Source organism: Eleginops maclovinus, chromosome 19 (assembly GCF_036324505.1).
Source record: "Eleginops maclovinus isolate JMC-PN-2008 ecotype Puerto Natales chromosome 19, JC_Emac_rtc_rv5, whole genome shotgun sequence".
Lineage (NCBI taxonomy): Eukaryota > Metazoa > Chordata > Actinopteri > Perciformes > Eleginopidae > Eleginops > Eleginops maclovinus.
The window spans coordinates 21,092,810-21,107,024 of record NC_086367.1 but is presented as its reverse complement, the minus strand read 5'-3'; the positions used below and the strand labels follow the sequence as shown (position 1 = coordinate 21,107,024).

Here is a 14,215-nt window from a genome sequence, read left to right as displayed (position 1 = left end):
GGCGTCACATCTATTCTACCGGCTCTGCACCCTCCTCTCATGGCACAAGTTAATGAAAATGCCATTACTCAGACAGGCCATCGATGAGCGAGCGTTGGGGTGGGGGGGGGGGGACACACACACAGAGAGCAAAGAGCTTAACTGCGGAGGAACATCTGTTTGATGACAACAGCTCATAATGTCTCTTAAAGTTCATCTATTTAACCGTCCGCTGGGACACACCGCTAACATTGTTAATTACTCTTACTGATTAGAAACAACATTATTAGTTCATTAATTGATAATTAGGAAACAGAGGCTCAGCTTAAGCATTCTGCCAAGTGCTAATATTTATAACTGTCACTGAGTGGGTAAAAAGGGAGATTATTTTTGGGGATGTTTACTTTCTCCTTTGAATTCAGATGACATTTGAAGCAACTACAGTTTAATTTTACAGGCTCAGTCTGAGTGTTTCTATTAAGAGAATAGTTTATTATGACGCAAGTAAACGTCAGTCCCTTAAATGTCACGGGGAATAGATCAAAGATACCGATGTCATTTTTTTTTTTGAATGTCAACATCAGAGCTACAACGGTGAGTCGATGGACAGAATACTAATCACTAAATGCTGTTTGTTTTCATGCAAAAATGGCATGAAATTCACTTTTTACCCTCTAAGATATACAGATGTCCTTCTTTTTTATGATTTATATCACAATTAAATGATTATTTGAGGGTTTCAGACGGGCAAAATATCTGGGATTTATATTTTCTGACATTTTTTAAACAAAGTTGATGAAAACAATCATTACCTGCAGCCTTACATCATGAAAGTGCTTTGTTTTCTAATGAAATTGTGATTTTCGTATTATTCTCTGATTAGGTGATTGGGACAGAAAATCTCGACTAAAAATGTGTATTTTTTGGTGAAAATCAACAACAGAAATGTGTTGACTTGACTTATGCATGCTAATAAACACCTAATCATAATCAAACCGCTCCCATGTGGTGCTGTAATTCCATCATCATTAAAACCACCACTGACTTTTCCCTAAATATAATGTTTTCTTTATACTTTGTTTCCTTTCTTCGTCCAAAATTACACCCTCTCTCTTCCTCCAGTGCCCTGCCCTCTACTAACAATGTCCACAAAAACTACACACAAACACCCACACACACACACACACTGAAGCGTGCAGATGAAAGGCTCTGCCCTAATGACAAGGTACCCTGTCCACTTAATACTTCAAAGATTGAGCTCGGAGGGGGGGCCCATGATTACCCCCCCTCGTGCCCTTCCCTCACCCACCACAATTAGCCGAAATAACCGAAGCAGACCAGGAGCAGCCCGAGTCCACGGAGCCTCCGTCTGCATCTCCAAACAGAAACACAGAGGCAGGAAAACACTCGCTGCGGACACACACACACACTCAGAGTGGTCACACACACAATAAATCTAGAGTAATCAGACACATGTGCTCATTGCTAAGGACACATGATCAAATGACAGACAAATAAACAGAGCAGCACACATGGTAAACACACACAAATTAAGATAAATTGTTCAACTAAACAGTCCTGGATTCAAACCAAAGTGACTCATGGAGTTATTTAAGGACATTTGCCTTTGTGTCAAACAGACCAGAAACACAACAGGTTGTTTCCAGACAGCACATTTTCCTATCCCAATTTTTCTCCATGCTTTAATGTTCAAAAGCTCTTTATTCTTCTCATACTGCAGCACCTATTTTTACCCTCTGTCTGAAACCAGAGCCCAGTCTGCTTTGTGATAGGTCAACCGCTTAGAGATGTCCCGCCCCTTAGCCTATCACGTACAATGTGTTGGAGCACAATAGAAGCGCAAATGTTACATAGCGATGTTATTATGTAACTGAAGTATACAAAGGAGTCCAATGGAGGTGTTTCAGGCTGGGGGGGGGGTGTGTGTGGGAGAGAACACAGGGATTTTAGCCTTTATGGACCATTAACATGCATTAAAACCTATGTAAACACATTACAGGAACAGGAAAACCCCAAAAAGCTTAACAGGGCGTCTTTAAGTAAAAGACGAAAAGGCAAATTATGGTTAATTTCAGCAAAAATATGCTGCTAAAAATACTGATTTCTAAGGGTGCTAATGTAAACAAACAAGGTTAAACCTCCACAGCTAGATCCAGCAGATCCCAATGTAAGATAGCAGCTGGTACATTGGAATATGTTTGTGCCTCCTGCTGCAGGGTGGGAGGAGAAACAGATTTCACAGATAAGATGCAGGAACTTCAGGAAATGACTCTCAGTAATGTCCGTGCTCCTTTACTACGAAGCATTTCAACAAACAGCTCCCATTTCAGAGATTAAGAGTGATGTAACCATGTTGTTTTTTCTCCTGCTGCTGCTGCTGCTGCTGCTTTGTTGCAATTAGCTGCCCGCTTCAAAATGTGGGCTCATGGGTGGGGCAGAGATGAGTGAAATGAAGCAACACGGCATAAGTGTTGCAATTAGCTCTTCTAAAACGTCCTCTTGTGCAGACCCACAGACAGGCACATTCATTCCGGTTGGATGTAGATGATAAAGTGTCTCGGTGCCATGCAGTGGCTATGATTATTCCCAGCAAATTAGATAATTACAGCAATCTTTATTAATCTGTGTTTTGCCCATAAAATGTCAAAAGAATAGTGAAAAATCTCCATTTAACTTTGGTAAATACAAGTTAATGTCTTTTATTGTCTTGATATGTCTGTCCAAACCCGAAAATATGTGTTAAATATCAGTGTGCTGGTACAAAAAGAGAGAAAAGTAGTAAATCTCTATTTCAGTGGCAGAAAACCACATTTTCTGCCATTTTTTCCACAAAAAAATTCCTGGAATATTAATCAATTACCAAAATAGTAGCATTTCTCTTGCAGATCTATAGATGTCAAATTGATTCAAAACTTCTTCCATAGTGGAGAAAATAGAAAATAATCCTAGACATTCCCACCTGTTTTGCCAGTAATCAATCAGAGAGGATTTCCTGGTGACTGGTCGTTTGAATCGGTCACGAAAACCAAAATAGAGCATATCGTAGAAGCAGAATTGAAAAGAAACGAGTGTCTCCCCTCTGATCGCAAACATCCTCGGTGAGATCAGCCTCGAGTCCAACTTTCCAACAATTAAACCCTTTAATAAGAGCCATGCTTCATCTTGAAATGCCTGTTCTGTCATTCATGGCCACATACAGTACCATGACCCTCATGAAGCCCGGACTTGATGAGAGGATGACACAAGCTAACGTCACTCCATAACAGAAGAAGTATTTCTGAAAAAGAGACACGTTTACAATCAGGTTAACAGCGTGTGATTCAGAGAGTTGTGATTCATGCTCCTCTCACTCCTAACCTCTTGTCCCCGCTGTGTATTCCCCTGATGAGATGAGGTCAGGGGAATTATTGAGGGGGACATTTTCATCAGGGTTAATGGGCGCTCTGACCTGAGTGATGGATGTTTTACGGTGGCGGGTTTTTAACAGAGGCCGTCCTTCATGAAAAAGGAAAGAGTTGTAAGCATTTTAAAGGGTTCAGGCTCTTAGACTTGGACCTGTTTCAGAAGCATCTTTATTGTTTATCATTTCGGATCGTCCTATAAATCATTTTTACGAACCTTCCTAAGCTAGGGATGCGTTTTCCAATGTCATCTCTTAGAAGTGATCACAGATTTACAAGTTGTTATTGTTATTGTTCTTTTAAGTCACTATATGTCACCATGTACACAGATACTCACAGTAAAGGGACACTTAATGTCCAATCAAATGATTTATCATCATAATTCTTCTCTTCCTTTCCTTGAAGTTTAGTAAATAAAATCAATAAAGTCTTTATCCAAATCTCCTTAAAGGGGCCATATGATGCACATGTTCAGGTCCGTATTTGTATTTAATGTTCAAAAAGCTCTTTATTTTTCTCATACTGCCTGTGTTGCAGCACCTCTCTTCACCCTCTGACTCTGTCTGAAACCAGAGCCCAGTCTGCTCTGATTGGTCAACCACTATAGACATGCATGTACAGTAACATGTGACGTAATGTGAAAGGAGTCCCAGATCAATATTTATGGCCACAGAGAGATTCTTCAAACCTGTGACCTTTACGTTTCAGCATGTTGTCCAAACATTAGATCACTTCACCGCCTCTTCACTCACAACATCCATCCATCAAAACACACTTCACCTCCCCCTTATCTCTCCCCCCTCCCAACCACCATAAAAAACACAGGTTTCCTCATCAGCCCTGATGTAGCTGCACAGCACCATTACCTCACATCCATCACCGCCTCTGCTCACCCAGATAAAGGCGGGGGCTGGGGGGGGGGGGCGCAGAACATCCTATAATTAAGTAATTATAGGCAACGCATGATGGATCCCTGTAGTCGTTTTATTTTTTGCAAATGTTAATAAGTCACGTTGACAGAGGCTGTGATCACTCCTACGCTTTATTTCTGTTTTGTTTTTACCGCTCTAACCACAGCGGAGAAGTTCAGTCTGGATCCTTTAGGTACCTGGCTGCATGGGAAGTGGCCCTCTAATGCTCATTTCAAGTTCATATTTGTATCTACTGGGACATGTCTCCATGCTTTAATGTTCAAAAAGCTCTTTATTTTTCTCATACTGCCTGTGCTGCAGCTCCTCTTTTCACCCTCTGTCTGAAACCAGAGCCCAGTCTGCTCTGATTGGTTAGCTGGCCGGCTCTGTTGTGACTAATCAACAGCTTAGAGAGGTCCTGCCCCCTTAGACAATCACGCACGATGTGTGTAAGTGTCACACATGATGTCACTAAGTTAAGGAAGTAAACAAAGGAGTCCCGTGGAGGCGTTTCAGGCATGGAGTGGGTGGAGGTAACACAGGGATTTTAGCCTCTGCAGACCATAAACATGCACAAGAGCGTATATAAAACACACTACAGGAAAGGGAAAACCCCCAAAAAGTATAATAGGGCCTCTTTAAAAGATACATCTGCCAATTGTTTTGTATTTTACCTCCTATAAATCCCAACATAACACTGAAACCAACAACATATGCATCCTACCTACACGTATAGTGTGTATATATCCGAGATCAGGAGCTTGTTATTGCTTAAAGAATTCCCCAAAACTCAAATATTGTACTTGTGTAATCTCCAGGCCTCTATTCCCCACTCGCAGCTGGTATGGTAATGCTGTTATGCAAACGTGAAACATATTCCTCTCCCGCACGCCTTTTTGCACTGGCTCTTGTTCGGTATCACATTCCCTACAAGAGTCTTCTGTTTGTGTTTAAAGCCCTGCATGTTCTCGCCCCGAGCTATACTACAGAGCTGCTGCCCTCGTACAGTTACAGCCGGGCCCCTCAGATCTGCAGATCAAGGGGCTGCTTACCATCCCACCATCTCGCCCCCAAAAACTTGCTGGAGACGGGGGGGTTCTCAGAGGCTGCACCAGGATTTTAGGAAAAGTTTCTCTGAAAATATACCAGCTGAAACTTTTGACTCGTGTAAAGGGTGTGGAGGACACCGTTGCAATGATTTGCTCTCTACGTATGAAGGTCTGTATATTGTACTCATGTCGTTGCTCAATTACATTTCTTGAAAAGCACTTAAAAAGCATCTGAATCAAAGTCTGACATCTTCTCGCTCCGTGACAGAGCTCCACTGTTGTCCAAGAACTATTAAAACCCATCAATGAGCCACGCTGTTGGTTGGCTTGTTCCTTCAGTCTCATCATCAACACACAAGCTAGTGTATTTTTACTCAAAGACATATACACAGCCCTAACACTCACTAAAGAATCAAATGTGGATTAATCCGCCACTGAAAATAGTCTCCAATAAGTAGACTTTTTCCTCCCGCTTTAAATGCTGAACAGCTGTTTAAAGCCATAGGTAAGGTATGGAAGTGAGAGTAATTTTGGGATCTAAATTAGGACATCAGGATAAGGTATTAAGCTAGAAAAGCTATATATAAGCACGAGTCACGTTGTTGTGTCTTTATAAGTGAAGTCGACGGCTAAAGTCCCAAGTCAAGTCCTAATTTCAGAGCAACAAGTCTTATAACCTGGTTCCAAGTCAAGGATTAGGATCAGGACCAAGTTCTTAACTTTGCATTTCAAGTCTTAAACAAGCAATTATTCATTGTATGTTCTCCGCTGCCTATTCCTCAGAGTCGGGTGAGGTGATTGGCTGCTTAAAGGCGAGATTAAATGTACATTTGCTATAAAGGAAACTTTATAGAGAACGGGAGAGGATATCAAATTATTTTTGAGTTCAAAAGAGGTGGAAATCCTGCTAAATTGGTTCGAGTTTCAAGTCTTTTTTTTAGATTCTTGTTTTAGGATTCAAGATTGGAGTCTAAATCAAGTCTACCAAGCGTCCTTTCGCTCCTGCACTACACACTGACACACAACCCTCCAGAGATACGTAATTGAGCCAACAGAAAAAACCCAACTTGCAGTATTTTGGCACCAACCCACACGCCAACCACCTCAAGGGTTAAGTAATTCGACTACCTTTGCCCACACATTCCCTGCTCGTCTGCGGTGTTCTAAAAACGGGTGAAACATAATAAGGGATGACAAATTTCACACACCGCTCAGCCAATTTCATCCTGGAGCAGAGTTAATTACGACAATTAAACCTGGGAGAGCATTCTTTAACTTGATTATGGGTTATTATGGTGTTACAGTAGGTACCAGACACAGTCAAGGATGAACGGTATCACAGCAGCATTCATAATCAGATCGTCCTCAGAGGGGACAGAGAGCTCTGCCGAATCCAGTTTCCTTAAACAAACACCAGACTCTCTTGGTACCGTGTGTTCAGTGGAGATTTAGTAAATAAACCCGCCATCTTTCCACCCCGCCTTCTGCTTGGATCATACTCATGACACATCAAAAATGCAAAAGCATAACAAAGCAGGAACAGATGACATCTCAGAAAAACAGATCTCACAGAGCGCACAGAGAAACTCGAGAGCTATTTTTTTCCCCGACAAATGAGATTGTTTTGCCCCAGAAATCAGCCCTCTGTGGCAAAACTGAGAAAAACTCTGATCTAGTAGATCTAATTTCTAGTGAAGTGATCCCAAATAGGATTGTTCGGCATGAAGAAGGAGGCATCTCGTATGATAGATGCAATGGTGAAAAGTAACTAAGTAGCTTTACTCCATTTTGAGAGACTACTACTAAAATGTTTATTAACTCGTGTACTTTTACTCCACCACATGAATTTAATACCTTTAGTTGCTAGGCAGATTAGGATTAATGATAGTAAATATAATCCCTTAAATCAGACTTGAGTTCACCTGCAGTAAATCCAGCAGCTACCCTGCAGTATACAAAGCCATTCAAACTAGCTGCACCTTTACCAGCTCTGAGAACACTTTAATGATCAATCATTATAAAACATATCAGAGATATTATTCTGAAATGGACCAATCAGACAATGACTACTTTTACTGTCGCTACTTTAAGTACATTTAGATGAGAGTACTTTCTACTTTCACTGGAGGAACATTTAGAATGCTTTTACTGTGACAGAGTATTCCTACACTCACACTTCTATTTTTCTGTGTACTTTTCCCACCTCTGGATAGATGAAACCAGATAGAAAAACTTAGCCGTACTCACCGTTCTCCTTCCCGTCTTTGATATAGCTGCTGATGGACTCGGGGAGGCCGAGCGTGGCGGCCGTGGGCATCGGGCCCAGGATGGACGCTAGCGACGGGGCCTTTCGCTTCGGGATGTCCCCCTCCAGCTCCTGCTCGTTCTCCTCTTCCTCCCCTGGCTTCTTCTGCTCCAGTTTCAGCAGAGCCTCCAGTGTAAGCTCTTCCACGTCTTTGCCAAAGTGCTTGGCCACGGCCTGAAGAACGTCATCCTCTTCGGGGTCTTCACACTCATCGGACTTGGGAGAGGAGACGGGATCTTCATTTACAACCACTGGGTGGAGGGACAGAGATCAATATGGATTTAGAGTGTGTGGAAATCAAATTCGATATGCTTTCATCGCAGGACCATGAAGCATTGTACAAATAATGACGATTGCAAAAGACATCTAGATATACTGTTGTCTTTGTTTATCAGTAAAGGGACACCATGAAGTTTAGGATCAGCTTCCGATCAGCTAGCTCCGAACTGGAACTTAGCTTCATTATTCATCCAATAATAAATAGTAAAACTGTAAAGTTATGTCATATAATTTGGAAGAAAATCTATGGATAAACTGGTGATTGATTAAATAACCTAATGAAAATGAACGTTTAGGATTTTAGAGTTGTTGTTAGAGAGATTATTTTATCTTTGGACAGATCCGGGCTAGCCGCTTCCCATGTCCCATCTTTATGCTAAGTTAAAGTAACTGTAGGGTGTCTTTATTATTTGATGTCATTTGGAAAAAGTGCAAAATCAAAAGCACACACGAGCATCTCGTTAGTCTTGACATTGTTAGCATTGGTTGCTATTGCTAGCTAGCTCTGCAGTGATAAAGCTGACAAAGAAATCAAGTTGTTTTGTCTATAAAATGTCGGTATAGTGAGAAATATGAACAACCAACATGTTCAGAAACAAGGTCATGTGTTTGATTAGAAATGTGTCCTTGTACCAAACTGCATATTTTCTATTAATTACAATTATGTGTGTCACCTTTACCATGCTGTCTCTTATTATACAGTCCTTTTCTCTTCACTATTCCCCTAGGATTAAAGAAGCACAGTCTGTGGTAAGGTTGTATAATTAGCTAGGTATAATTATAAATCTACATTTCAGTTTCCCCAATTAGAAACTCAGTAAAAAACAACTGCTGTAGAAAAGATATTGATTGAAATGCCTCGAGAGCAGTGTGATATGTGTGTTTCCCAAATCTCTGAGAATCTGCATGCTGATAAATAAAATCGCATGCAGACAAAATAATTGGGATCATAATTTTGGCCATCCTCTGGCGGCCCTGGTGTCTAATTAAAATGTGTCTTTTAATCAGCCTCAATTAAAATGTCCTCACACAGACTTCAGCCCACAAGTCAGAGAGAAGCAACTGGATAATCAGCTCGAGAAGAAACGAGACGCCGGCGGATCTGAGAGCTCTGCAGCAGCTGGAGGAGCAACATGCCTGAAATCAGTGACAGCCTGCGACCCCCCCTACTGTGTAGAAACAAGGGTGTGTGTGTGTGTGTGTGAGTGTGTGTGTGTGTGTGTGAGTTTGTGAAAAAGAAACAGGCAGACAGAGGGCCAAAGATAAAGAGTCAAAGGTAGAAACAGATACAAAGGAAGAGTGACGAGGAGAGCACTCTGGTGTGTGTTGTCTTTCATGGATGGGCTGGCTGTGTCTGTGTCTGTGTGTGTGTGTGTGTGTGTGTGTGTGTGTGTGTGTTCCCTTGATACTTATTATCGCATGACCTCACATTCATTCTTTGTATTTTGTTATTAGACTTTTGCTTCCCTTCCTTTAAGTTCTTTTAATTTGTTCCACTCGTGAAAAAGGAGACAAAGAAATTCACATTTAAGACGTTTTCGGCTCCGTACCTTCTTTGGCGTAGGCAGCGTACACTCCTCTCAGCTTGGGTCGTACGCACTCCAGCTCTGCATCTATTTCATCCTGGTAGCCATGAATCTCATCTGTTGAAGCGAACAATAAAGAAGTTTAACCTAGAATTATTCCTGAATCAAAAACCTTACATGCAACACTAAAAAAGAAGAAAGTCAGATGCAGTAAATCTCCCAATTTCCCTCAAATTATTGAGCATGAAACACGCAAGGAAAGGAAATGATACTTCACTGTGTGCCAACCCTTTAAATTACATCTCCTATAATAAGGATATAATATGTGGGCAATGCTACATGATGTTTGGTTAATTACACGTCGTGCTGAAACTAAATCAGGGGGAAAAACAGGAAGCCTTTTCCTCTCTATTTGCTGCAGCATTTCAGTTTCTTCTTTGGCTTTTACCACATCCAACACTGATGTGCATTTAGTCAAGGTCAGCCAAGTGGCAGGCACACAGAGAGTGTTAGCAAATCTGTCTTTGTCAGAGGACTGAATTAGTCTGGCTGCCCTGAACATAATTCATTTTTACAAAAGGATAAAAAAAAGCAAGTAGTCTGAGAGTCAAGTTGCCTTTGATGTGATTGCAAACAGACAAGGATATCACATTCATACCTTCCACTTCATCCATCTTCTTCCTCAGCTCGATCTCCAGCTGCAGGGAGGCACAGAAAAGAGATGTTTATTATGACTTCAGGGTGAGAAAAGTACCAGTAAAACATCTCAGTGTAGAAGGGCATCATTACACAAGGACTGTGCGTGGTTGACGGCAATTTTCAGAAGTACTTTATCTTCCATAGAGTGCAAAACACCAAACATGGGTTTAATTTGGTGCATCTTTTTTCTCTGCACTGCTTGAAGTAATAAAGACCCTCTTGCAGAAGATCATTTTGTTCTTTCCCTTGTTACAAGAGAACGTTTTAGCAACGACCGAGGAGAAAACCCTTTAAAAGAGAAAGCCAATTATGTGATAGTTTACAAATACCCAACACAAAGTCAAATGTAATTCTTTCCAAAGCATTCAATAACATTTGGAGGACTCTCACAGTATTGAGTGTGTCGTGTTTTCTCTTTATGGTGATCACTGTACAGCAGCTTCAAACTCAACTGAACCATCACCATGAAGTAAGTCTGTAAGTTGCATTTTTGACTCCAGCATCACAACAAAAGATGAGTTTCATGGAAATCTCAGCTGCAGCGTGGATTAAAGTTATAGTTTTTTTAGTTGAATCCGTCCCTTTAAAAACCACATACCTTATGTTAGCCTTGACTATTTGTTTACAATGTTTCATGTAAAACCCAAAATGCCAAAGCAAAGTTGGAAGTCATGTGTTTCCTGAACTGGCTAAACCCCTCTAAGGATCCATGTATATTTTAGAATATTCACCTATCGGCTTCCTTGCGGATGAGAAGCTTGATAAAACATGTCTGTTCTTTAAATTTCAAGCTTAAAAAAGGGAAGGTAACTGCTAGCCTGCCTTTGATCAAAGATGCCACTTACTAGAGGAGTAAAGAAACGTCATAGTATGTATTAGAATCTGTTCATCAAACTAATATATCAGTTTCTGGCCCCGGCCGTGGCGCAACTGGCTGGGGCACCTGCACCGTACGCCGGCGACCCGGGTTCGATTCCCGACCCCTGGTCCTTTCCGGATCCCACCCCGACTCTTTCTCCCACTTTCCTGTCACTCTCCTATCCGATTAAAGGCAAAAAGTCCCCCCCCCCCAAAAAAAAAGATCAGTTTCTTTATATGTATTTGGATTAATGACAGAGTTTTGGCATGGTTTTTGACAGGACTGACATTATATAGAGCAAACTTTAATTCTAACCTACTTTTCATTTGAAATGCTGTTGTGTCTTTGAAAGCATCGAATGTGTTAAAGATGGGCGTATATTTAATTATGACATTTGTTTGGCAATCTTCCTACTGTACCTTTAATCTCTTACCTTCACAAATGTTTACAAATGCGAGAGTTTTCTTCTGGAAAAATGTATTCAGACTACCAACATGATCAAAACTCACTATGTCATACATCAAAACCAATGTGTAAAAGAGACTTGTTTTAAACATGATCCTCCCCAGATCTGATACGAAGCCCACCTCTTTGCCAACTCCCTGTGAAGTGTGGGGATGTAACGCACATTGATCCTTGACAGTTTTACTTTAGAGGTTAATATCCTCCTTTAATTATTGAAAAAAGGCTGCAGGCTATATGTGATCATCAGGGTAATACAAGATGAAGCGTTAATATTCCCTGAGGGGGAAGTCTCATCAGCAATTATCAAAATCTATAAAAACATAGATCTAAAATTTAGTTTAGAGTTAATTCCTACATTTTTGACTTTCTTCTTGATCAAACCCTCTGTGAAGCAGGGCGGGTCGCTCTCCTGCTCCAGATCCGTCTTCATGAACTCGTCGATGGTCAGCTGACTGGTGGGCGTGTCCTCAAACTCTATCAGTCTGACGCAGGAAGACAGTCAATGTTAGGTTCAAATGTGCAAATAAAAAGGACGAAAAATGACGATAAAATATAACCCTGTGGGATCATTTTTTACAACAGCAGGAAGAAGCAACTAAAAATGACTCCAAAATCCATCATCTTCAATACTTTCAGTGGTAGAAGTTTCTTTGTAAAGTGAAGTGAACTCTTAAATGAGAAATATCAAAGTCAATAACATCAAGAACTTCCACCACCCACCTTTTTCTCAGCGTGGATTCACACACTTTCACAACGCTGACGATTTCTTTGATGGTACGGCGAAAGTCGTGCATACGAGCGGCAACGAGAAGAGCTGAAAACAGAACAAAGAAATACAATTTAATAAAAATGTAACTTACTGGTTCATCTGTGCCACACCAGCTCCGTCTGAACACATCACTTATAACGCAACATGTGTCATCCTTTCACAAAACCCCAGAGGTTTGTGTTTGTCTTTTATCGAGCTCACTTAGTTTCATGTTTTTTCTTTAAGTTACGTGAACTTTTTTTATAGAAAATTGTGACTAAATATGTCGTCATCCATATTTTTCGAAGAATAAGACGAGTCAATGACGCCATGAACGACTTTATGAAACAAAGTTGAGTGAGTGACAAAGATAAAGTAGTCAGTTTTTCTATGACTTTTAGTAACTACAACTTGACCCATAAATACCAGGATGAAGTTGACTAAATGTGATGAAATCTAGTTGACAAAAACAACTAATACACACATCATGACTTGCTTTGGTTTGTTCTGTGCGTGTTCACCTTAAAGACTGCATGACAAAGGCGACAGGGTTCCCCCCCCCCCCCACACACACACAGAAACACTTTCTAAATGGAGTAACGAGAACACTAATATTATGCAATGAGTTGCAGTGCGAGCCTTGAAGAGGAACAGTTACATAACCGTCATTAGAGTTGCCTCGCTCAAGAGCCTGTTAAAAGATAGATGCTTCCACTTCTACATGCACACTTCCAACAGCCTTTAGGACTGAAGTGATGGCTTTTAGCTCCGCTGACAACTCTGAAACATTTTACCACCCCTCACCTTAAAACCATTAACTGCAAAGACGCTGCTTTTCTTGATTCGTAGTTTACTTTTTCATTTTTTTATTTGGACCTCATTGTCCTTCAATCTTTTCTGTTTCAAGTTCATCAACAGCAGTATTTGCATCATATTTAGGAAGAAACTTCTCCATTTGACTGTACCCCTTCTCAATGATTTAAGATGGGAAATTAATAATTCAGGCAATGCAGCAGAGGAACAGAGAAAATATTGAAACCGTGAGCGTAAACATGCACGAAGCCCTGTGATTCGATTTCAGGACATCTTAGCTGCTAATGCATCAAAGCCGAGGGAAGTCAGGTCGACACCGGCAGGACACGAGAAGCTTTGAGCTCAGCTGTTTCACATAAACTCAAACAAAGACGATGATGAGCAAGTAGGAAAATCTACAACTGCGGTAGGTTTCAATAAATACTTGCAGGGCAGCCTCAACACTCGTCTTTTTGGCAAAAAGCAAAAGCCCAGATACATTTTTTACCCAGTTGGCAGCAAAAGCCGTGAACATGAGCGGATGAATCTCGTCATTCACCCGAGCCTCTCTAAGTGTTACTGAGCAGGCTTGCCCTCGAGTCAGTGCACCTGTGTTACATTATTGATCTGTTTGAGGAAATTCTCATTTCACTTGCCTCCCACAGGAGGAGGTCAGAGGGCAGGTTCAGATATAGAGGGAGAACACTGCAGCAAACAACGGTTTTAATGTAGCCTACATATTATCGATCATGGGATAGACTAACTGGTGAAGTTTCACAACATTAAAAAAAGGGCAATTACAGCAGAAACAAGGCCTATGTGATCCTTGCAAAAACAGTGTCTCACCAGAAGACAAAAGAAGCAGCAACAATGATCTCTTTAGGATGCATTTCAGGACTTAGATTTTTCAACTGCTAACAATCAGGGATGCCTTCGCAGTCGGGAGCAGAAATATGCGATAATATCTTACATATGGACACTTCTTTATATTTACAAATGGAAAAACTTGCTGGAATTAACGTGAGTACATTTAAGAGGTCAATGTGTGAACGACATCAGCTTTTTTCTGCCTTACATTGAAAGACATGTGTCAACTCAGGCTAGCGAACAGCCATTAGCAGTACTAACACAATCCGCTCTTTCAGTTTGTGGGTCCCAAAATTACAATTAGGCAGCGCAAG

At 41.0% G+C, this 14,215-nt stretch overlaps 1 protein-coding gene across 1 annotated transcript in view; it reads right to left on the bottom strand.

Annotated features, from left to right (window-relative positions):
• LOC134881765 (transcription factor IIIB 90 kDa subunit-like) overlaps positions 1-14,215 on the bottom strand; it is a 96,998-nt gene that overhangs the window by 55,856 nt on the left and 26,927 nt on the right. The window contains exons 8-12 of the mRNA XM_063909306.1: positions 12,215-12,308; positions 11,850-11,976; positions 10,130-10,169; positions 9,496-9,588; positions 7,609-7,917 (exon numbers count right to left, since the gene is read on the bottom strand). Of these exons, the coding sequence (XP_063765376.1) occupies positions 7,609-7,917; positions 9,496-9,588; positions 10,130-10,169; positions 11,850-11,976; positions 12,215-12,308 (663 nt within the window). The remainder of the gene's footprint in view (positions 1-7,608; positions 7,918-9,495; positions 9,589-10,129; positions 10,170-11,849; positions 11,977-12,214; positions 12,309-14,215) is intronic.